Below are 23,975 nucleotides of genomic sequence, written 5' to 3' on the forward strand. Positions count from 1 at the left end.
AATAACAACTTTTGTAATGACTTTCCTTGATTACCTGATTAGGCTCAAAGGAAACGCATCAAGTGGTTAATTTTAGGTATTTATCTATTTATCTCTACAAATTCATGACACCTGTCTGGAGTGTTAATTTTCTTAATATAAACAAGATTATTACCAAACAAAAATAATTGTCTTCTTGTATTGTTTTATATATGTATGAACATCTTGCCTAAAAGCAGAATTAAAGAAGCTCTGTCACATACCCCCTGCCCAAATTTAGTTTTATAAACCTTTATGAAATGTTCATAAAGGCTGTGTAACAATTTCACTGAGAAATAATTTATCATAACACAAAGTAGGGACTACTTTGTCTTATGCATTTTTTCCTACGCTTGACAAAACTTGACAAAAGGCAACTGTGAAGCCCTACACCATCACTATGACGGCTATAGATTTATGTCTATAGATGCATTCATGGCATCCTCCAAAAACAGTACAACTTTATTGTGGACTCCTGGTAGAAGAGCATCAAGAGTTGGAGCCCACAGAAGAAGGTGATGGTAGCTGTGAGAGACAGCTTCTACTGCAAACCATGGGCCACGGGCCAACATGAAGCAATGTCACCATCGACATCTTTGCAAGATAGGAACAGACCCAAGAAGGCGAAAGAGCTGCATTAAGATGATTACTGCATATATAAAATGTGACAAATATTACCTGTGTTATGTTTTAGGCAGGGAATGCTGTCCACTTCAAGTATAAATTTAGAGTTTTTCATTTTTGTTTCTGCATCCTGTTTGTTATTCTCATAGCTGCAAGAATCCTGGTTAGCCCGTCCACTGATATTTTAGAAGATGAGAAGGTGACATTGACATGTGACATGGTGAAGACACCGGTTGAGGGGGTCACATACACCTGGTATAAGAACAGCAAATGGCTGCAGGAAAGTGGAGAGCAACATCTGGTGTTTGATAGGATCAGGAGCAGCGATGCTGGGTACTATTACTGCAAAGCTCAGAATTCACAGGAAAGCAGCGTGTCTCCGTCTGTGTCTCTTCATGTGTCCTGTAAGTACATTCAATAAGGAAACCTCAGTGTAGCAGCCTGTTTACAATTATGTTTTTCTTTTATTTGCTTAGTAAAAATGATTTAATGCTTATAAAGATGATTTAATTCCACAATTATGTAAAGAAAATAAGATGTGAGCACTTACAGCTCAAAGTACAATTCCAAGTATCCTCGGTCACCAATCATAACATCTGGTGAACCTCACACACTCTCTTCATAAAGAGATCATTATAATCAAATAATCATTACAGACTCCGCTAGGGAGCCAGTCATCTATTAAAGGTTTTCAAACTTGCTAACAGCACTGAATCTGGCAGGCTATGCCCAATGTTTGACTCTTACCGTGCCATCCTAGGCTTTTTTTCTAGTACACCGCTTTTTGGAGCACCAGATAAAATCCAGTAAACTTGCAGTGCAAGACTTTATCAAGGCTTTTCCGTGCATATAAGCCTGCTCCAGGAGCTTTTGATGTATGGACAGTCCTGGGTGCCTGCCCTAAAATGCTGCTTGCTGCACTCATTTTGAAATTTGTATCACTGGCACCCCCCACATGTGTCCCAGCATACCCCCACACAACCTATTCTTGTAAAGACACTGTGTTTTTAACCTTTGCAGACCCCCCTAGGGAGCCAGTCATGTCATCATTTTGGGAGGCTCAGAGTGGACAGATTGGAATTATCCAGTGCTCCGTTGACAGTGACCCCCCCTCCAGCCTGGCTCTGTACAGAAGAGAGTTATTAATTGGATCTAGCGACAGCTACAAGCCTTCCAGTGGAAGGATGACAATATTCCCTTCTTGGAATTCATTGAAGGTAGAGATCAGAGATGTCATGTTGGAAGATGAAGCAATGTATCTGTGTACTGCGAACAACTCACTTGGAGAATCTACATCATCAATAAACTTCACAGCACAAAGTAAGTGACACCCAGTAGACTTGCAATATAGCTATTTTACAGAGCAACCCACAATGCAGGTCCTTTATGAGTCTCTAAGTCTCTACCTTTGTTGGAAGTAATGTACCTGTTAAATGTGGATCACATGACTGAATATTTATACAGAACATTGCACATATTAAATTGCACCTTCCAAATGATAAAGTGATTTTGATACCCCGATAAACAAAAAAATAAATAAATATCCAGAGACCTCTAGTATAATCACCAGGCAGCTGTTGGTTATAGAATTTCTCAGACATCTTACTCTGTCTAATTTCAGGCTTATTTTTTTAAGTTTCTGGCACAGGAACATGTTTTTGATCCAGAATAAACTAGCATAGTCTCACAAAAGACTAACTTGGATAAAAAATCTCTGTTATGATGAATAAAAAACAGAATTGATGGGATTGAACACCATGGCAAATTCACTTTTTTTTTTTTCAATTCATTTTATTGATCCTCCATGTATGACGGTATACGTCTCATCACTTTGCCATTTAATTTTATTGTCGGAGACTGTATTGCTAGATATGTTGGAATGAATGTCAATGATGAGTGTTACAGAACATTCTGATTCCGTTTTTTTTTGTTTTGTTTTTTATTAAATTTTTTTTGTATATGCTCATTTAAACATTAGGTGTACATATATTATTATGATATATATGGAAGTCTATCTTTATGGAAAACTTACCTACCTTGTTTTTTCTATTGATATTCCATAAAACAGCCATCAGAATCCTCGTCAGTCCATCAGCTGTGGTTCAGGAAGGACAGAGCTTGAATCTAACATGTGCAGTGGCCACTAGTGCCCCACGTAAATCCAAATACATTTGGTATAAAAATGGAAAGTGGTACAGAGAGAGTACAGCCGCTGCATTTCAGTTTGAAAAAGTATCCAAGACTGATGGGGGTTCATATTACTGCGCCGTGAATAATCAACATGGAACCAAGAACTCACCATCCGTTTCATTAAATATCTTGTGTAAGTAATTACAATTGCCAAGATTTAAAGGTTCCACTTGTCACTTTTTTGTACTCTCCTTTGTGAATACTGCAATTATTAAATAGTAGAACATTTTTCGGGACACCTGGATATTTGACCATGTGCCAGTTCATCAGAATCTTGGAACCAAATCAGAAGAGAAAATGGGTGAATCGCTGTGCTATAAAATATACACATATTATAATATTATGTATATATTTTGCAGTACATTTATAGGAGAATTTTCCTGTCATTTGGTTCACAGGTCAATTGAGAAAAAGTAATCAAGAGAGGAAAAAAGAGGAGCAATAGTAATAATAAAAACCATATTTAGATATTTTATATATATATATATATATATATATATATATATATCTCAAAGAGCGATCACATGGCCCCCTATAGCTGGCTGTGGATCTGCCAGCAGGGGGACTGTCTAAAATATCAGACAGTCCCCCTGCTGATAGGTAGTGTAAAAAAAAAATTAGACAAGTGTAAAATTAAATTAAAAGTATTTATATATATATATATATAATATATGTATATATATATTATATATATAATATATATACATATTATTTATATGTAACGTCATACAAAGTGTATTTTAATATTAATATTAAAATACACTTAGAATGACGTTACATATATATAATATGTATATATTATATATAATAGCTATATACACATATATTATATATATATACGTATAATTACAATAATAAATAAATAAATAAATTAAATAATTAAATAAATAAATAAAATATTGAAACAAAATTTAATATAAATTATATATTCATATGTAATTTCATTCTAACTGTATTTTGTTATTAATATATATATATATATATATATATATATATTGGTAACAAAATACACTTAGAATGACATTCTATATATATCTATCTATATATAAAATACAAATAAATACATATAATTACATAAAAGATTACATTAGTATACACGTAGAATTTAAATACCTATAAATGCATATATATTAAAATTCTACGTATATATTTAAATAATCTTTTAACATAATTATGTGATTTTATTAATTAAAATTTGATTGACATGCCTGACAACACAGGGAGAAAGTGCAGAGAATTTAATTCGCAAGCACTATATTTGACCCTGTAACTCTCCAAGACACCATAAAACCTGTACATAGGGGGTACTGTTTTACTCGGGAGACTTCGCTGAACTCAAATATTAGTGTTTCAAACTGGTAACTTATATTACAACGATGATATTTTAAGTAAAAGTTACGTTTTTTGCATTTTTTACAAACAAACGGCACTTTTATGGACTATATTATTGTTGTAATATCTTTTACTGTTTTAAAACAATAATATTTGTGTTTAGCAAAGTCTCCCGAGAATAACAGTACCCCCATGTACAGGTTTTATGGTGTTTTGGAAAGTTAGAGAGTCACATATAAGGCTTACATTTCATTTTTTTTACATTGAAATTTGCCAGATTGGTTATGTTGCCTTTGAGAGCGTATGGTAGCCCAGGAATGAGAATTACCCCCATGATGGCATACCATTTGCAAAAGTAAACAACCCGAGGTATTGCAAGTGGGGTATGTCCAGTCTTTCTTAGTAGCCACTTAGTCACAAACACTGGCCAAATATTAGTTTTTTGTTTTTTTCACACAAAAACAAATATGGACGCTAACTTTGGCCAGTGTTTGTGACTAAGTGGCTACTAAAAAAGACTAAACATACCCCACTTTCAATACCTTGGCTTGTCTACTTTTTCAAATGGTATGCCATTATGGGGGTAATTCTCATTCCTGAACTACCACACCTAGGCAGGACAAAAATCAGGCGCCCCCCCCCCCCCCCTGCGCGACACCCCCACCCAACCCTTCCCCCCTTCCCCCCCGTCCCGCCTTCTAAATACACACACACACGAATTCACTGACAGATACGCATAACAAAAATTCTCAGTTTTTTTATTTTATTCATAATAAATTATGTTTCATATATACATATTTGATATGAAATGAAAGCCCTGTTTCTCCAGAACAAAATGGTATATAATAAGTGTGGGTGCATATAATATGAAAGAGGGGAACTACGGGTGAACAGACATATAGCGCAAATTCCAGTTTTTGTTTACGTTTTGTTTTGATCAGAACGTGTACTGTTGACTCTCTCCTGAAGGGGTTAATTGATCTGTAAAATTAGCATTTACTAACTGTGACTATCCCCTAGCCATCAATTATAGATTGTTTCTCATAAATCATCTTTTCTTTTTGGCAATACGGGCTGAATCCAGAATCACAAGCTGGACTGAACATGTTCGCATTGCTCGTTTCAGGTGGTCTGTAATTTGGTAAAATAACACAGAAGTATTTATAATGACCAACCTGCCCCACCTATGGCCAGTGTGTAGGGGCTATTTCAAAAAAGGGAATGTAAAATGTAAAAAAAAAAAAAAAAAAAGGCTTGTAAGCCAACCAATGAGAGTGCTTTTACTGATATTGCATAGAATGGCAAACTATCCCATGCAATATAATAGCTGACATAGAGTGGGAAAGCCTTATACATCCCCGGCAGAAATTGGTTAATCACCATTTGTGAAGAGTTTCAAAGTAAAATACTTCACTTACAGACTCCAGGCATCAAGACCTCTTCAAAGCTAGCCGTTGAGTTAGCTCAGTTGGTAAATTTCCTGACTACAGAACCAGTTAGAAAACATGTTCAAATCCCAACTAGCCCTTCAGCCTTCCAAGGTTCATTATTGAGTACCATAAATTGCATAATTATAACATGTATTATTATTTAGCTGCCATTTCAGTTAATTCCAAGAGTGTGCTTTGAGTCTCTGAGAAAGGTGCTATAAAAATACAAGTTATTATAAATCATTAAAGTGGTCGTGATGCTTGAAGTAACTCTCAATATATTTCCTTCCATAAAACTTTTAGAAGTTCTCTACATGGTTGGAATATCTTGTAAATGTTTTATGTGATTAGCATTTTTCTATTCTATTGAATTTATATAAACTTGTTTAATTTCTGTCATAACATTTTTTTTTTCAGATGGTCCACAAAATGTGTACATTAAATCATTTTTGGAGGCCCAGACTGGAAATATTGCTAATGTCCTGTGTGAGGCTGACAGTAATCCACCACCTGAGATGTTTTTGTACAAAGATAATAAGCTTTTAGCTTCATCTGCTGCTGGTGGTCTAACCACAGAGAGAATGCGCTCCTACTTTTCTTCCAATAGCCTGAGGTTAGAGATCATGGACATTCAGTCAAGCGATAGAGGAACTTACATCTTCAAAGTCAACAACAGCCTAGGGTCAGAAGAGGTGTCCACAGTTCTCACCATGAATGGTAAATGTAGGACATTGTAACTTACAATACGGCACTAGTGTAGCATATTTCATAAAATACGGGTTTTTGTTGTTTTGCAATGTTGATGGCTCCTTCCCTTCCATACATTGGATTAATTTATTTCTGTAATAGTGAGCAATACAAATAGCCCATCCTTTCCACCCCAGTGGTCTTCTTCAACTTGCACAGAACTGAATGTATATGCTGTGCTCTGGTTATATAACACACAGAGATTGTAGAAGGTATTTATATTTATATTTACATATCGTTTTAGATATCCCGAAACAGTAATCTATATAAAAAAATTATGTGAAAAACATTCCTCCAATGATTCCCATGATATATATATATATATATATATATATATATAGTTATATATATAGTTGATACAATGTTAAACAAAAATCTGCACACCACTCAAGTCATAAGACTTGCTTTTCCCACAGAAATCACAAATCTGCAGTGATGTTACTACCACAAAGGATTCTGGGTGGGCATAGGCAAATTAGTTTAATGAATCACATTTTTGCCTCATTCCATATATATATATATTTAAACAACAAGCACATAATAGTGTAGATTTTAATCCATGAATTAGTTTCTGTCTCTTTCTTTCTCTGTTTTGCTCATTGCCATAATCTTATTGTCTGTACTGAAGCAATGTTTTCTTATAGGGATTCTAAACACACTGGATAATCTAGTGCAAAGCGAGAGGATGTCCAGCCTCATTTCACTGAGTTAAACTCTGTTAAACTGCAGGAAGATTAATTAGAAATTGGAGTAAATTCCTTTGCGTTATCATCCCTCAGGCAGTCACTGGGGCTATTCGGGGAGAGAAAAAGATAATATTATACACTTTTGGCATGGGCCAGGAGCTGCTGCTGATGTGCTCTCCTTCTGTTGCTTCCAAGATGGCTTCTTGCTTCTTGCTCTGGAAGGCACTGTACCTCCAACCACTGGTGCTACCTGAATAGAGAGGTCAAAAGCATGCCTCCCCTCATGAGCAGCTGGCTCTGCTGCCTCAAATGGCACTCAATGGAAACACTTGAAATTCTGTCCTAAAGGACACTAGGCATGTGCAAAACCTGCAGAAACAGGTCAGATTTCAAACCTGTCCCATTTTCTGACATGCCTAGATATTCTCAAGAAAGTCTCTCCAAACAGCTACCAATGAGGGGTAGGGGGCCTGCATAACTGAATTACACATAATTTTTTTTTTTTTTTTTTTACTTTTTAAGCTTACCACCTCCTCTACAGAAAAATAATCTTAGTGTTTCTAAACTACTGCAAATAAATGCATTCCTCACATAAAAACTGGTGGGGAGTTGCCCCAAGTGTCCCTATGGACGAGCCATCACAGCTTGTCAGTGAAATCTTCACATTGCATATTGTATTCTTTATTTCTGGCTGCAGTTCCATTAGATTCTTTATTTTATATGTTTTAGAAATAAAATATTAATATTGAGAAGTAATTGTTGTTGTTGTTAATGAATAATTATGCATGTTTTGTTGTTGATTGTGTCTTGTTAAAAGATGTCTTGCTTAATGCCTTTAACACACACTGTCTATTAAATACAGGTTTTAGAGCAACTCCATTCACCAAAGCTGGGGCAGATTCTCAATCTCATTTTATGCTGTATTTAAAATATATATGTTAATTCATTGTAGTCACATATAATGATATGCTCTGTAGGTGCCCGTGTTTTGATGCATCCATCCGCTGAGATGAATGAAGGCCACTTGGTCACTTTGACATGTGAAGTTGTGGACAGCGTGCAAACAGTGACAAGTTACACATGGTACAAGAACAGCAGGTGGTTTCAGGATGGATCTGTGGGTTCTCTTGTGTTTAATCCAGTCAGCACCAGTGACACTGGGTCTTTCTCCTGCACAGCTCGTACCACTGAGGGCTTCCTGGACTCTCCACCTACCATCTTACGGGTGCTTTGTAAGTAAACACATTACAACACTTTCATTCATTTACAGATAATCTGCAAATGGCAAATAAATATTACCCAAATCTGCCACTAAGCAGAGCAAAACATAATAAATATTTTTAAACCCTACCCCACTCTCCTACCTTATCCCATTTCCATGTTTCCTCTTTAGCAACAATTGAAGATGTGGGCAATAACTGCTTTTATATTTTAATTTATTTTTCTGGCAGATATGTTAACCCATTTCTAGTTACTAGTATTTGATGCCCACTTTATGGCTTATCAAAACAATGTTGTAAGTTTCCTGTTTGTATTAATATAACATGTTTTTTTAAACTACTTGAGGCCATAATTTAACACTGGCTATTAGTTTTGCATTGTGTTAGAGATCTGTATGATCAGGTAAATGGTTATTTTATACATATTATTACAGATCCCCCACAAAACCTCTCCTTGATCTCATTCTTCGAGACCCAAGAAAGACGCCAGGGAGTGATAGTGTGTACTGTAGACAGTGACCCACCTTCATCTATATCACTGCTCCGAGGGGGACAGTTGATCTCTTCCTCAACACCCCACAATTCAAGCGACCGTATCAAACTATCAATTTCTCACAACTCATTGAAGCTGGAAATATATGAGATGACCGAGGAGAATCAAGGACTGTATGTGTGTCAGGCTTCTAATTCATTGGGCAGTACAAACAGCTCCATACACTTCTCTGTACAAAGTAAGTATACTACCAATCAATGATCTTAAAAATTGGATAGATTGAGGATTTTTTCTAATGAAATTCAACTGCACTGTCATTTTATCTGTACAAATGGAGCATGCTGTGTTAACCCATTGAATACTAGAGGTGTGAAATATGGGGTAACCCTTGTGAAAATCAAAGGGAGAAGGTAGAGTTGTTTTTTTTTTCAAGACAGTTTTTATTGGGAAAATGTGTCAAGAAAATAGCGTAACCCGATTTTCACACATAACAACACAATGCATCTCTATATACAGTCTATACAGGGTTATTATAATTATTGAATTGGACAATGAACAGAGAACAAAATAAAACTAGTAAATACATTTTTATATGAAATGTGTAAATTTATTTTGTTCTAGTGCAATGTAGTATTTCTGGTGAAACTAGCTGCATGTTTAAAAATAACATATTTATTTTAATTATCTCTTACTTTGTCCACATGAAGATCCAGATCTTCCTGTTACTTCTTATTTGCCCCACTAATTCCATTCACCCATCTCATTATTTACCTGTTTCCTCCTAAATCTTGTGTTCCCTGTTTGCAATGGCCTCTTTCAGCAGGATAATGCACCCTGACACATTGCAAAATATGTTTAGGAATGGTTTGAGGAACATGACATAAAGTTTAAGGTATTGCCTTGGGATCCAAATTCCCCAGATTTTAATCCAACTGACCATCTGTGGGGTGTGCTGGAACAACAAATCCAATCCATGGAGGCCACTCCTCACACTTGCAGGAGTTAAGGGATCTGCTGCTAATGTCCTGGTGCCAGATACCACTGGACATGTTCAGAGATCTTGTGGAGTCCATGGCTCGATGGATCAGAACTGTTTTGGCAGCACAAGGGGAACCTATATGATATGAGGCAGGTGGTTTTAATGTTGTGACTGATCAGTATATCTTTTAAAGAGAAATTGTGTTAACTGTGTTACTATGTCTTTACCCTCGCCTCTTGTGTAATTTTACCCCATTCCCTTTAGATTATAAGCTTGTTGGAACATGGTTCTCGGCACCTTCTGTTCCTGCGTGTCCAATTTGTCTTGTTGCAGCTTGTATGTACGTAGTGGGGAATCGCGATGCAGCCTAGAACAAAAACTAACCCCATTCAACCCCCCAATAACGACAGACCACTTAGTATGGATGAAACAGGCCACAGCATTTATTATCACAAACTAAATTACTGCATAACACATCCATAACTTTATTTATTAAATCTCTTCTTTTTCTGTAACCAAAACGTTAGACATAAATAAGCATAAATTAACATATATACATATATAACTCCACCCATAGTGTTATACAGTGACCCAACCGTCCTTGCCAATAAACATACAGTGGTTCCTAATCACTACTTCCTCTCACCTCCCCCCTCGTCATAAAAATCATATCTTTCCAATGCCCGCCATCAGCCGACCTTATCCACGCTCGATGGGCACGAGACCTCAGACAACCTAATGTTAACCGTTTGAAGCAGGGGAGGTTTGAGACCTTAAAAACATGTTCATCTTATTCCATATACTTAAACATAACCCCTCAAACTCAATTGGCAAGGACATACCCCCGGCTAGCTGTGACTAAATATACCAATAGGGTGGGCGGGAGGGAAGCTGTTTGCTGGACCGAATCCCAAAGTGGCACTGAGGTAAGTCCTCCCCCACACTAACTTACACAGAACATAATCCCACCCACAGACTCTTTCCCAACCAATCCCATGCATCTATCCCCACACTCCTACATGTGCCCTTGTCCGCTTAGCTGCGCTATCTCCCCAGGACCTACTTGTTTGTTAGTCTACCAATTGTACAGCGCTGCAAAATGTAATGGAACTTTATCACTAATAATGTCATATTCTGTATTCTTTCAAATTTCTAAAAAAAAAACATGTTAACAAATGGCATTAAAATCACTTTCAGTCCGGGCAAAGCCAGGACAGACATTACAAATTTGAAAAAGAAATATAAACATTGTTTTATTTCTCCTTTCTCTGTATGCTCTCTCAGTACTTACTGGCAGGTGCAAAGGACAGTTAATTATTAGTACACTTTAGTCATAAGGCACCAACGCATTCTACAGTGTTGTCCACAGGGTTCAATTATTACAAGGAAAAAGATACAACATATCTTAGAGACAATACACATTTTTACAAACTTATAACCTAAACTGTACGTTCCAACGAGAACAATATCCTCAATTCCTCCTCCAATGATTGACAGGGAGATAACATGGAGATGTCTGGTAGCAAACTAAAGAAGTATGGATTTCTACATACATAGCCAACAAATATATCACCAAAGGGTGAAAAACACAAATAGTAAAACATTTTTTTTTTTTTTTTTTAATTCTTTATTTTTGGATGCATGAGTGAACATAACAACTTATTTTGCCACAATAGCAGTGATAAGCTCGGTAATACAACGCAGTACAATTATGGCAGTTGAGAAATGCAAAAAAAAATTTTTTTTTAAGTGTATAGGTAATAAATGGTAACAGGTAGCGAAAAGCAGTACATATGTCAGGTATTATGGTTCACAAGTGATTAAGGCAAGCTATATACATTCACCTGAACATAAATATCACTGCGAGCGAGGATCATGTAACTGTTAAGTGAGCAGAGCATGTTTGTTAGGAGAGGGAAGCAAGGTGAGAAAAAAAAAAAACAACAAACAAAACAACATTTAGGCTAAACTGACTAAACACGCTTAATAGTAAATTAGCTTAGGCTGTCTGGATTCATGCTTCTGCGTTCAGTTCTAGCTTAGTGGACTTTACATCTGCTTGCACAGTAACAATTATATTGTAAGTAAACGTGTATTCTATACGTCATAAGCTGGCTAGTAGCTGTATAAACAGGTTGACTAGACTGACAAGATGGTTACTAAAGGTAGCAGTAAGAAGAAACATAACCTTGTGAGCTTCGATTGAGACCCCCTGTGATCCCCTGCATTAGTTAACCCAAAAAGGTGTTGTCAACAGGTATAGAGAGGATGTATTCGTCAAATAAAACACAGTACATATGATAGTCCATTCCAAGTGGCAGTGGACACTGTGCCTGACGGTATGTCTCTGACGGTATGTCTCATTCACTGTCAGTTCAACCGACGCCCTGCTGGGGGTGAGTGCTTTCTTTCAGTGTTGTTTGTCGCAGAAGAACTTGCCTTCTCTCCTGTGTGCGGAAGCTCAGGGCCCGTTTGCTTCGCGGAGGTGTGTTTGCCTGCGGGTGTAAAGCCACCTTGGCTGAATGTTGCATCGACTTCCCCGGTGTTGGGCTGGGGCTGCTCCGTCTGTGCCGTCGTGCGGTCTCCTTCTCGGATCTTGCACCTCTTCGGGTTTCCCGTCCAGCTGGGCTCGTCTTGCCCTCCTGGGGCTTGATTCGCCGACGAGGGTGCCGTGGGAGTTTCTGTTTCGGCTTCTGTTGGGACCCTGGCCCCGGTTTGCGCGGGTGTAATCTCGGGAGGGCACCCTGGCGGATCTCAGCTTTCGTGGATATAGGTTTTAGGGGAGTTTTTGTGCCGTGCTGCTGAATACCTCGTGGTGAGGTGGTCGGCCTGATAGCTGTCGGGGCTGTGATCCCCTGGGGTTGCGAGAGGGCCTCCAACCGCTGCCAGAAGGCGGCGAATATTGCATGTAGTCGGCGTTCTGTGTCCAGCCAGGCAGGTTGTGAGCAGGCTGCTTGGGCAGTGTCCGCCATTTTGGGAAGCTTTGTGGCGGCAAGGTCAGAGCTTGTCGTGACGGCCTCCGTTCTACCACCTTGCAAGGGTAATGTGTGGGGGTAGACCGGGATGACCCCCACCGGTCCAAAGGGGGGGGGATAGGGGCTCAGAGCATGGAGCTTGGTCGGTCGTGGCAGTGGGAGAGCGGCCGTCTCTCCCATGCCCGCCGTCTTGGTAGGCCTCACCTTCATGTTGGTAGTTGGGGTCGCTTTTTAAGTATCTTCGTGTGTGTCCCAATGTCCCCTCACTCTGGGTGGCTGTTAGGGCCCGATTAGTTGCCGTTTTTGGCGTGTTTTGTCCGCTTTTTGCTGCGTTTTGCGGGAGCTGCAATGATGTGCGTCTTCCTCGCTCCGCGGCCAGGCCCCGCCCCCAGTAAAACATTTTAACAGTGTCCCGAATTGTTTGTTGTGGTTCTCCATTTCTACATACATATTTTTAAATGTAGGGATAAGTAAAAATAGAAGTGTCAGTTCCCTTTTACTGTTTTTCTTTGAGGCTTTATTTAGCAACTTTTGTTTTTGCATCAGTTTTTTTAATTTATTTTTTAATATTTCCCTTCTCTATTAGAATTACTTTCCACAGTTTTTTGTATGATTGTACAGTATTTTAACATAGCCTCTCCTGTTTACTGCATCATTTGCTTTCCCACTGTCCTACCATGAGCTTTCTTTTACAATTCTCCCCATTTAAATAATTGTTCAGTGTATAGATTCACTGATATTGTCCAATGAGACCATAGAGCTTCAAACTACTCCCACAGGCAGGCAGTGCTGTTAGCTCCCTCTTGCGGGGCCTGTCTTCATTGGTAGATGGTCCGTTGCACACAGTGTGCAGTTATAGATCATTCTAACAACTCTAAGCTCTACCATACATAATGTTGTGACTTTTTATAAAACACTGCATTAGTATTCATTCTCCTGCATGGAATTGTTCCTTCTCATCTGATCAGCAAACACTTGTTTTGATCAGAGTTTGAAAGGAGTAGATGGAGACTATTAGTGTAAAGTAAATAATGAAATTTAAGTCAATGAGACCAACAGTGTTTGTGGAGTTGGAGTATCTACTTAGAACACTGATGTAGCATGACACATATTTTAGATAGTGACATTTATTTTTGCATTTAGATATTTTATACTTCTAATCATCATAAATATTTTTTATTTCCAGCTGCGAAAATTGAGTTATTTCCATCTGCAGAACTAAATGAAGGAGACTCAGTGACTCTCACGTGTCATGTTCCCAGGAGCTTGCAGGAAGACGTAACGTATACCTGGTACAAGAATAATAATTGGCTGACAGAGAGAGCAGATGCTTCCTTGGTACTTCCCAATGTGTCTGCCTCCGATGTGGGCTCTTACCACTGTCTAGCCAAACATTGGAGAGGAACCAGCAGCTCCGCACTGGTCGGACTAACTGTACTATGTAAGGAGAGATTGTCTTTGCTTTGTATTAGACGTGTTTTGCTTTACACAGAGGTACAATGACGTCACCTTAATATTTCAGCTCTGATTTTATTGATATATTCAGCTTGTAAAGGGACACTTCAAGAAAACTAAAAACCAATGCCCATTGCATAGGACATAGGTTATGGTAGATGCAAGGTTATTCAGTAAAGTGTGATTTGTCAGAACTGGAAACCCAGTTGACTTTACGAATTTTTTAAAAATTCCTAATAATTCACTTTTTAGTGAATAAACATAATACGATGCTCCATTTATTCAGGGCTTATAAAAATCACACAGCTATAAGATCACTGATATCAAAGACGAATATTGACATTTTCCTTAACTGCCTGGTATTCACCATCACATATCTCACGTTACCATATCTCTCCTCTTTATCCGGCTCAGTTTTAAGTTGAAGTGTTGCCACTTGCATGTGCTGCCGGCAGTTCTGAGATTACTACACACCCCATTTCACAAAACTGTGAACCAGCCTATGTATAAACTGATAGTAACTGATAGTATCTCAGCTTATTTAACAGTTCCACTCTCCTGACGACTGAAACTAAATCTAGGGGCTGACTGTACATTTGGTGGAGCCTCTTCCTGACTTAGGTGTCAAAGTGATCTAGCTCTTACATTATTTTAATATATATATATATATATATATATATATATATATATATATATATACAGTGTTACATTCAGTATTGTGTGTCCCTTTAAGAAGAGAAGAGAGTCCTAAAAATATTGTAGCAAATAATTAATCACAATGAAAACCTAAAATCTACATCAAAGTTATTTTTACTGACTGAACCTGTGCTATTCTGTTGATATATTATCTCATTAATACCTTCTCTCATTCTCCATTATATTTTAGTTTTTAATCTTACATTTTCTGTAGATTATAGTTACAAATAAGCCAATAATAAACATAATTTTGGGTTCTCAATCATCTTTTACCTTCAGTCCCCTAATATACATTGTTTCATACTGTAGCGGAGGCCTGATATTTCACAGGTTAACTCCACTATAGATCCCAGTGAGGCTCAGGAGCATGTATTATCGAACCATAGAGTAGTAATTTCAGCAGGCAAAATAATCCAATAATATCCCAAGAGCAATCCCAATAACTGGACGACACACAGCATCAGGAACAGAACTGACTTTTAATCCACACAGTCTCCTTATAAAGCATTCTCCCATGCAAGGGAGGAATTCACATTAATTAGGACAGTAACCAATAATATAACCGTTACTTCCCACACATCTCCTCCCCTCAGTATGACACTTAATCCCATTATACATACTGTAAATTCCCCCCAGTTCTGGATGTACCCTAAAACAAGTAGTTACAATAATTCTGGGGTTACACTCTGGTAGCCCTGATCTGGGTGACTGACATATCCAAAAATCACCCAGATCGGTCCAGGGGTTCGGCAGTTAGGTGGAGGGTATAATTTGACCGACCGCACACGATGTGGTATCCGTAAAGAGTTCCATAGGTTTTGCGGTCGGTCTTCGTTCGGGAGGTAAAATACACATTAAACATTGCCATCCATGATTAATCCTGGATTCGTATGAATCCCCTTGTTCGGTACTTTGAAACTACCAAATGGGAGACTGATTAGCATTCCCGTTCGTGAGTTACGGAGCTATGGAGGTCTCAGCGGTGTTCGGGTAATCGAGTGTCCGATTTGAGTTCCAGACACTCCACGACCAAACACCGCTGAGATTCCCGAACAGCGGCCACCCAGATACTGCACAAAAGTACCAATTAACCTGCGGTTAGAGAAGTGTAAATGATTAATAAGGTACACACTTCTCTCTGAGGTGGTCTATGGATTCGGTAGTTTACATTCGTATGGAGTACGGATGGAAACTACCGAACTATTATATGAATTTCACATACATTTTAACCATAGGAATAAAAATAACACACGAATTGCAATAATAGTACAGTCTTTTAGGACAGCCCTGACACCATCTGCTACACATACAAATCGACACGTGTTAAGTTTATCATATGACTATGGAATTTGGCATATACTCGATGATGACTGTGGGGACATTGTTTTGCAGACAGCCCCAGGGACATTGTGACAACTTCATTTTTGGAAATGCATGAGAAAGCGCAAGGTATCATCACGTGCAATGTCAACAGTGTACCCCCTTCTATCATTAGCTTGTACAAAACGGGCATGCTCTTGGCCAGCACAGCATTAACACAAGCTGACCAAGGTGAGAAATTGTGGTCCTCTTCCTCTTATAACTATCTGAAGCTGGAGATACGAGATATTGCAGCAGAGGATTCTGGGACCTATATCTGCATTGCCAGCAATACACTTGGGAGAGTTGCGTCATCAATTATATTTACTATAATAGGTAAGTAGCTTACTGTATGTCTGCTTACGTCATATCCACAGCTGTAGATGTAGTTTATGTTAAGAAATATCTGAATGTATTTTAAATATATTTTACAGATTTTTTTTAAGGTATTTAATACATTTCCAACTTTGGACTACGGAAATTCTATAGGGACATATTTACATTTGATAATCGAAGGGAAATCACTAGGCAGTGATGGATTGATTTTTAATCACGGATGTCTTTGATGTACATTTTTTTAACAGTCTTTAAGCAGTTTTTTTTTGGGACAGTAAATTAAATAGGAGATTGTTGACCCGTTCTTTAACTATAACATTACATTCAGTTGTGATTGGGGACAAAAACGCCTTACTTGATTCAACCTACTTAAGGCAATGTCAGTTAAAGTGTGCTGGAACCGATGGTTAGGTCTGTAAATAAATGGGACCTACCCGGTGAATGATATCATACAGGGTGAGAGAACCGGCAGTCTCGAGGTATGAGCTTTGGGCATTTTAAAGGTCGACAGACCACTCCAAAAATTACAGGCGTAAGATCTGAAAGATAAACAAATTCTAGAATTTTGGCAAAATATGTGTAATTGTATTAAGGTGACATTATATTTCATATTAAAGTTACTTAGCCTTGAGTTCCCACAATTAAATATGCATAAAATGAACATTATTATTTCTTTGTGATAACTCTCCTATGTATTTTTTATTTTTTGCAGATGAAGAATTATTTGTGTACAAGATTCTTGCCTGGGGTGCTTTAATATGCATTGCTATCATGGTGTGTTCCGTTGCTGTTGTTCTGTGCTGGATCAGGTAAGTGCACAGGTATTCCTTAGAGCCTGACGCTTCATTTTAATTTGGTTGGTCCCATTTGGGTCTTTTCTGCCATTTTAAAAAAATTACAATATATTGTATAGACAGACATCACTGTCAACAATGATAAGCTGTAAACAGTATTATTTATTATATATATAAAAAAAAAAACTTTATTTGTAGAAACAATATTGTAAGGCGTATTTTTTTTATCTTGTAAACATTTCAAACTTGGTTATCATTTAACCCCTTAAGGACACATGACATGTGTGACATGTCATGATTCAATTTTATTCCAGAAGTTTGGTCCTTAAGGGGTTAAAGAATGGAAGACAGGAAAGTAATATACAATATGTATTTCACCATGCATAGACAGCATCTATATAACGTATTTGTGATGTTTTTGTAATAGACTGTAAAAAATAATTTCAAAGTAATTCAAGAATAATGGAGTTTAAGTCCAGAATACATTTATTTATTTTGATAAAATGTATGTACATATATATATATATATATATATATATATATATATATATATATATATATATATATATATATATAATTCTTACAGACACCACACAACCAAATGTATATCTACATAAAGAGGGAACTTGAATGTCTTTGTAGAAAAACTCCATGTCTTTTTTTACAAAAAAGTACTGACAGCCTGTTTGCCAAGATACCAAAACCAAACATACAATAGGTGGAGCTTAAAAGAATATATGCTTCCCTCTGTTATTTGACACAAATTCTGTAAAAAAACAAAGAGGACGCAGAATAGTTCAGATAAACCTTATAAATAAGTAGATGTATGAGATATAGGTAGGACTTCTGAAGATACACTCACAAAAGTAGAGTCATAGTAACACATGGCTCTGGTGTGAAGATCTGTACCCCTCTACAGTGAATCTGGAGGATATAAGCTGTCTATATCCTTTGCTGAAAACCTAGATGATTCCACCAAGGATCCGTTGCATATGTAATAACATAAAATAAATCCAGTCCTTATAATTAACCCCTTAAGGACACATGACGGAAATATTCCGTCATGACTCCCTTTTATTCCATAAATTGTGTCCTTAAAGGGATAAATAAGGGCTGGATTTCATATATGTTATGACATGTTTTTTTACGTTTTATCTCTACTATAATTTTTTGTTACTGATCCTTGGTGGAATCATCTACTTCTTGAGCAAAAGGACATAGACCGGTTACATCCTCTAGATTCACTGAACAGCAGTGTGGATTTCCCTAAGGATCCTCAGGCGCATCACGCTAGAGCCAGGTGTTACGGTGGCTTTACTTTTGTGAGTGTATCTTACATATATCTCATACGTCTACTTATTTATAAGGTTTATCTGCACTATTTTGCTTCCTCTTTTTTTGTTTTACTGAATTTGTGTCAAATAACAGAGTCAAGTATATATTCTTTCAAGCTCTACTTTTGTATGTTTGGATTTGGTCATTTGTAAGGTGTGGGTATAGGGGATACCCCACAGGTATAGAGCCTATAGCTTTTCCCCACTAAGCCTTGCTTATTTTTATTTGATTGTATGCCAAAATAGCCAAACTAGGTACGTTCTACAATTAAACAATTTTGTCCTAAAACCTGCATCCCCTTATTAAAGGACCACTATAGTGCCAGGAAAACAAACTCGTTTTCCTGGCTCTATAGTGCCCTGAGGGTGCCCTCATGGCCCCCCTCCCGCCGGGCTGAAGAGGCTGGTTTAACCCATTTGTAAACATAGCAGTTTCTCTGAAACTGTTATGTTTACAGCAGGCAGGGTTAACCCTAGATGGACCTGGCACCCAGACCACTTAATAAAGCTGAAGTGGTCTGGGTGCCTATAGTGGTCCTTTAAGGCCTTACAATTCTCAGTTAAGTGAGTAGACACTCTCAGTCTCTAGTGTTTTATAAGCTCGATGTTTATCATAGCTTACTGGAAGCATTTGATTCTTTATAGATAATCATTTTAAATATTTTCCAGCACTAAAAAGAAGTATCGGCATCAGATGAACGATTCTATAGAGATGAGCAATAACCAGAGGTATTTATCAATATGGCTAATAGGTCTCTCTCTCACAAACTATACCTGGCCAATTGGCCAAACCGGACAAATAAAGAAACGGTATAGTATTCTAAAGCTCTTAATTAACAAATGCATTCTGTCTTTTAAAATTATTTAATACATTTTTTCTTTTCTAGAATCCCATTTTTTTCTGAAATCTCTTCCTGAGCATGTGGTTTCTGCAGGACAATTCAAGCCAATGATATCTGCTGTGACCATACAAAGTATAGGGTTTGACCTAGAACTCATCTAACTGTGTACTGGACTTCCACTGGACACAATGATTCTTTATACTCAGATACAGTGGTTGAAATTGGACTTTTTATTTCACACCTTCTTTACTTTGTGCAGTGTACGTCAATGCTGGGAAAATTTATGTTGACTGTCAAAACAGAAGTCTTGTGCTTTCTGGACATTTAGTCAACCCAATCTACAATTATCCTGAATTCACCTGTGAAAATATTTTTTAAAGATTTTCAGACAGCTTTGTTGTTTATGTTTTCATATTTATTTATTTTCTTTAATAAAACCCGCCATGGTCTATTTTCCTTCCTTCCTTCCTTCCTTCTTTTTTTTTTTTTTTTTATAATAATTTGTGATTTATTTAAAGAGGAACTAAAACATATATGTTTGTGGCAATTAGTCTTTCTATCCTTTCTAGTATAAACATTTGTAGCTTTTCCCATGGTGAAATACACTAAAGGTTAGTCATAAACTTACACAAAAAAAGAGTCCATAAATAATTCCCATAATCCACCCAGACTCGCTACAAAAAGCCACAATGTCAATATATCACGATGCACGTAATATTTTAGCATCCAAACTAGGGATAGTCAATCCCAGTATGAACTAATTCAGCAGAATCACAAGGGAGAAACTGGCTAACACCCAAAATCATGCAGACAGCAGATGCAGTCTGTGATAAACGCTCTTTTCCTCGGACGTTTGCCACAAACTCTTGGAGTGTGGAAGTAGGCTTCCAGCCCACCGACTATGGTCCAGGACTGAGATCCTGTTCGGGAGTTACCCTGCCCAACCACCAGAGGCGGCTCTAGACTTTATGAGGCCTTAGGCGAAACTCAAACATGAGGCCCCACTAACAAAAAAGTGTCAGTGTATGTGCCTGAGAGTGTCTGACAGAGTATCCTTGTGTGTGAATGTATGTTTTTGTCTGAGACCCTATGTGTATGGGGTAGCTGCTTGAAGTGTGTTGTGTGTATGGGGGGGTGATGGTGAGAAGGAGAGGCGGGTGAGGGTGACAGGGAGGTGATGGTGTGGGGGGTGATGTGAGAGGGGTGATGGTAATGTGAGAAGGGGGGGTAATGTGAGAAGGAGGGGGAGTTGATGGTGAGGGGGGGTAGATGGTGAGGGGGGGTAGATGGTGAGGGGGGGGTAGATGGTGAGGGGGGGTAGATGGTGAGGGGGGGTAGATGGTGAGGGGGGGTAGATGGTGAGGGGGGGTAGATGGTGAGGGGGGTAGATGGTGAGGGGGGTAGATGGTGAGGGGGGGTAGATGGTGAGGGGGGGTAGATGCTGAGGGGGGTAGATGCTGAGGGGGGTAGATGCTGAGGGTGGTGGGGGTGGTGAGGCTGAGGGTGGTGGGGGATGGTGAGGCAGAGGGTGGTGGGGTGGTGAGGCTGAGGGTGGTGGGGTGGTGAGGGTGGTGGGGTGGTGAGGCTGAGGGTGGTGGGGGTGGTGGTGAGGATGAGGGTGGTGAGGCTGAGGGTGGTGGGGGTGATGCTGGGGGTGGTGAGGCTGAGGGTGGTGGGGGTGATGCTGGGGGTGGTGCTGAGGGTGGTGGGGGTGATGCTGGGGGTGGTGCTGAGAGTGGTGGGGGTGATGCTGAGGGTGGTGGGGTGGTGAGGCTGAGGGGGGTGGTGAGGCTGAGGGGGGTGGTGAGGCTGAGGGGGTGGGGGTGATGTTGAGGGTGGGGGGGCGGTGAGGCTGAGGGTGGTGGTGAGGCAGAGGGTGGTGGGGGTGATGTTGAGGGTGGTGGGGGTGATGTTGAGGGTGGTGGTGGGGTGAGGCTAAGGGTGGGGGGTGGTGATGCTGAGGGTGGTGTGGGGGTGGTGAGGCTGAGGGTGGTGTGGGGGGTGGTGATGCTGAGGGTGGTGTGGGGGGTAGTGAGGGTGGTGGGGGGTAGTGAGGCTGAGGGTGGTGGGGGGTATTGAGGCTGAGGGTGGTGGGGGGTATTGAGGCTGAGGGTGGTGAGGCTGAGGGTGGTGGGGTATGGTGAGGCTGAGGGTGGTGAGGCTGAGGGTGGTGGGGTGGTGGTGAGGGTGAGGCTGAGGGTGGTGAGGCTGAGGGTGGTGGGGGTGATGTTGAGGGTGGTGGGGGTGATGTTGAGGGTGGTGGGGGGGTGATGTTGAGGGTGGTGGGGGGGTGATGTTGAGGGTGATGCTGGGGGTGGTGGTGAGGCTGAGGGTGGTGGGGTGGTGTGGTGGGGGTGGTGGTGAGGATGAGGGTGGTGGGGGTGAGGCTGAGGAGGGTGGTGAGGCTGAGGGTGGTGGGGGTGATGTTGAGGGTGATGCTGAGGGTGGTGGGGGTGATGCTGGGGGTGGTGCTGAGAGTGGTGGGGGTGATGCTGAGGGTGGTGGGGTGGTGAGGCTGAGGGGGGTGGTGAGGCTGAGGGGGTGATGTTGAGGGTGGGGGGGCGGTGAGGCTGAGGGTGGTGGTGAGGCAGAGGTGATGTTGAGGGTGATGTTGAGGGTGGTGGTGGGGTGAGGCTAAGGGTGGGGGGTGGTGAGGCTGAGGGTGGTGGGGGGTGGTGATGCTGAGGGTGGTGTGGGGGGTAGTGAGGCTGAGGGTGATTGGGGGTTGTGATGCTGAGGGTGGTGTGGGGCTGATGGTGGTGGGGGGGGGTAGTGGGGCTGAGGGTGGTGGGGGGGGTAGTGGGGCTGAGGGTGGTGGGGGGGTAGTGAGGCTGAGGGTGGTGGGGGGTAGTGAGGCTGAGGGTGGTGGGGGTATTGAGACTGAGGGTGGTGAGGCTGAGGGTGGTTGGGGGATGGTGAGGCTGAGGGTGGTGATGCTGAGGGTGGTGTGGGGGGTGGTGATGCTGAGGGTGGTGTGGGGGGTGGTGATGCTGAGGGTGGTGTGGGGGGTGGTGATGCTGAGGGTGGTGTGGGGGGTAGTGAGGCTGAGGGTGTTGTGGGGGGTAGTGAGGCTGAGGGTGTTGTGGGGGGTAGTGAGGCTGAGGGTGTTGTGGGGGGTAGTGAGGCTGAGGGTAGTGGGGGGCGTAGTGAGGCTGTGGGGGGTAGTGAGGCTGAGGGAGGTGGGGGTGAGGCTGAGGGTGGTGTGGGGGTAGTGGGGCTGAGGGTGGTGGGGGGTGAGGCTGAGGGTGGTGTGGGGGGTAGTGGGGCTGAGGGTGGTGGGGGGTGAGGCTGAGGGGGGTGTGGGGGGTAGTGAGGCTGAGGGAGGTGGGGGTGAGGCTGAGGGTGGTGTGGGGGGTAGTGAGGCTGAGGGTAGTGGGGGTGAGGCTGAGGGTGGTTGGGGTAGTGAGGCTGAGGGTGGTTGGGGTAGTGAGGCTGAGGGTGGTGTGGGGGTAGTGAGGCTGAGGGTGGTGTGAGGGGTATTGAGGCTGAGGGTAGTGGGGGGCGTAGTGAGGCTGTGGGGGGTAGTGAGGCTGAGGGAGGTGGGGGTGAGGCTGAGGGTGGTGTGGGGGTAGTGGGGCTGAGGGGGGTGAGGCTGAGGGTGGTGTGGGGGTAGTGGGGCTGAGGGTGGTGGGGGGTGAGGCTGAGGGGGGTGTGGGGGGTAGTGAGGCTGAGGGAGGTGGGGGGGTGAGGCTGAGGGTTGTGTGGGGGGTAGTGGGGCTGAGGCTGAGGGTGGTGTGGGGGTAGTGAGGCTGGGGGCAGGGTGAGGCTGAACCTACCTTAATTTCCCTGGTGGTCCAGTGGGCTCCCTGGTGGTCCGGTGGCCACTGCTTCCGGTCTGCAGCTCCGCTGAGCTGCAGACCATGTAATCTCGCGAGTGAATCAGAGCGTTGCCGTGGTAACCCGCGGCAACGCTCTGATTGGCCGGTTCTCGCGAGACACATGGTCTGCAGCTCTGCTCACTGCGGAGCTGCAGACCAGTGTCTGCGGTGGCTGGCCGGGCAGCCAGGAGGGGCCTCGCACCCGGCGGCATACCGGGCAAGCCGCCGGGCCCCCTCCTGGTGTCAGGTCCTCGGTCACTGACCGAGGACCTGACACACTCTGCCCACAGGCGGTTTAGGCGGCCGCGAGGCCCCAGCCAGCGCGAGGCCTTAGGCGGCCGCCTAAACCGCCTAATTAGAGAGCCGCCTCTGCCAACCACCATTAGCAGCTTTCCCTGGGTTCCCCTGGTTCAGCACTTTCCATTCATTCGAATGGAACCGAATGCTAGCTCCCTGGTGGCCGTTGCATGAACCAAACCCACAAATGGCCCTCAGCGGTACTTAGCTGCAACCACTATGGAACTAATTTCGGCATGAGGACTTAGCAGGTCCCCGGTCACCTCAGCAAACGTTATGGAACTGTTTTCGGCATGAGGTGACCGTGCGGTTCCCGGACAACTTGGTCCAGGGTTTTAAACCACCTTACA

At 41.4% G+C, this 23,975-nt stretch overlaps 2 protein-coding genes across 2 annotated transcripts in view; both read left to right on the forward strand.

Annotated features, from left to right (window-relative positions):
• The window catches only part of SIGLEC1 (sialic acid binding Ig like lectin 1), a 51,223-nt gene extending 31,282 nt beyond the window's left edge, over window positions 1–19,941 (forward strand). The window contains exons 12-22 of the mRNA XM_063457552.1: window positions 792–1,046; window positions 1,663–1,962; window positions 2,711–2,965; window positions 6,012–6,311; window positions 8,005–8,259; window positions 8,682–8,978; window positions 13,881–14,135; window positions 16,238–16,540; window positions 17,253–17,349; window positions 19,338–19,397; window positions 19,556–19,941. Coding sequence (XP_063313622.1) covers window positions 792–1,046; window positions 1,663–1,962; window positions 2,711–2,965; window positions 6,012–6,311; window positions 8,005–8,259; window positions 8,682–8,978; window positions 13,881–14,135; window positions 16,238–16,540; window positions 17,253–17,349; window positions 19,338–19,397; window positions 19,556–19,586 — 2,408 coding nt within the window. The 3' untranslated portion in view covers window positions 19,587–19,941. The remainder of the gene's footprint in view (window positions 1–791; window positions 1,047–1,662; window positions 1,963–2,710; window positions 2,966–6,011; window positions 6,312–8,004; window positions 8,260–8,681; window positions 8,979–13,880; window positions 14,136–16,237; window positions 16,541–17,252; window positions 17,350–19,337; window positions 19,398–19,555) is intronic.
• Window positions 1–23,975, forward strand: part of LOC134566013 (uncharacterized) — a 610,813-nt gene that overhangs the window by 118,479 nt on the left and 468,359 nt on the right. The gene's annotated exons all lie outside the window — the stretch shown is intronic.

This window comes from Pelobates fuscus, chromosome 6 (genome assembly GCF_036172605.1).
Source record: "Pelobates fuscus isolate aPelFus1 chromosome 6, aPelFus1.pri, whole genome shotgun sequence".
NCBI classification, from domain to species: Eukaryota; Metazoa; Chordata; class Amphibia; order Anura; family Pelobatidae; genus Pelobates; species Pelobates fuscus.